The sequence below is a fragment of the Priapulus caudatus genome, unplaced genomic scaffold (assembly GCF_000485595.1).
Source record: "Priapulus caudatus unplaced genomic scaffold, Priapulus_caudatus-5.0.1 Scaffold714, whole genome shotgun sequence".
Taxonomy (NCBI): domain Eukaryota; kingdom Metazoa; phylum Priapulida; class Priapulimorpha; order Priapulimorphida; family Priapulidae; genus Priapulus; species Priapulus caudatus.
In genome coordinates this window covers 29580-30816 of record NW_014577775.1, presented here as the reverse complement: position 1 = coordinate 30816, position 1237 = coordinate 29580, and the positions used below count along the sequence as shown (strand labels likewise).

The following is a 1237-nucleotide window of genomic DNA, read 5'->3' as shown; positions in this document are numbered from 1 at the left end:
ACATGTATATATATGTGTGTGTGTGTCACTGTGTGTGTGCGTGTGTGCGTGTGTGTGTGTTTGTGCGTGTGTGCGTGCGTTCATGAATTCGCGATACCGTGTGTATGATTTGTTTGCATGCCATGCAGTGGGCCCGTGCTACTTTTAATCGTGTGAAATACACACAAAATCATATGGACAGTAAGTCACTTTTATGGGGAAGAAGAGGTGGTTGGATGGTAGAAAGGGTTTAGGGGTATGGTAGGTGCATGGTATTTAGGTAGTTAGGTGTATGGTGAGTTGATCGCAGTTATGTTATGTTATGTTCTCATACTTGTCGGTGTCCACTACGCTGGATATAATGACAAGGTATTATGGTCAGTTAGGTAATTATAGACTATGACAGGCATGTGGTAGTTAGCTGATTGAGGGTATGGTTGGTAGATGGTAGATAAAGGGTTAAGGGTATGGCAGGTACATGGTATTTAGGCAGTTAGGGATATAGTGAATAGGTAGTAAGGTTATAGCTAGTATAGTAGTTAGGTAATTATGGACTATGACAGGCATGTAGTTGTTAGCTCATTAAGGCTATGATGGATGGGTGGTAGAAAAGTAATCTGTTTAAAGCATGCATCCGCGAGCGGTTGTATTTGCGTTCTCTGTCACTTTCGTCTCGACACGGGATGACGGTTGACGCGTCTTGTGACGTTATCTTTCTCGTCACAGGTCACACAGCGAAGGTGTTCAGCGTTCGCTGGTCACCGCTTAGAGAGGGGATCCTATGCAGCGGAGCAGACGATAAGTGAGTACGCCGGTCGCCGCGGTAACGCCATCTGTTATGCAAATTCCATTTTGATCTCGGACTGATTCGTAACCCTGTTTTTTGTCATAATTGCTGTATTTCCCGGTTTGTTACCTGATTTTTAGTATTCATTACTCGCTTGTATTAATATCATATATATTATATTGTCACATATATTTATTTATATATATATATTTATTATCACGACTGTGATTATAATAATTGAATAAATACGAATCTATCGCGAAACACCCGCGATCCATCGCACTCGAAATCTTCGGGCGACTGCTGCTGCCACCGCCGGCAGACAGGCGAGCGCACGTGCAATGCAAGTGGCTCCACCTATATAGTTACTCTCTACCTCGCGCTCCATCCTTGCAGGACGATACGCGTGTGGGACTACACGCAGGCCACGTGCGTGGCTCTACCTATATAACCACTCTCTCTCTCTCTCTC

General features: G+C 44.1%; 1 protein-coding gene across 1 annotated transcript in view; it reads left to right on the top strand.

Annotated features, from left to right (window-relative positions):
- LOC106813005 (WD repeat-containing protein 17-like) overlaps nucleotides 1-1237 on the top strand; it is a 26969-nt gene that overhangs the window by 12020 nt on the left and 13712 nt on the right. The window contains exons 7-8 of the mRNA XM_014817048.1: nucleotides 588-781; nucleotides 1163-1199. Coding sequence (XP_014672534.1) covers nucleotides 588-781; nucleotides 1163-1199 — 231 coding nt within the window. The remainder of the gene's footprint in view (nucleotides 1-587; nucleotides 782-1162; nucleotides 1200-1237) is intronic.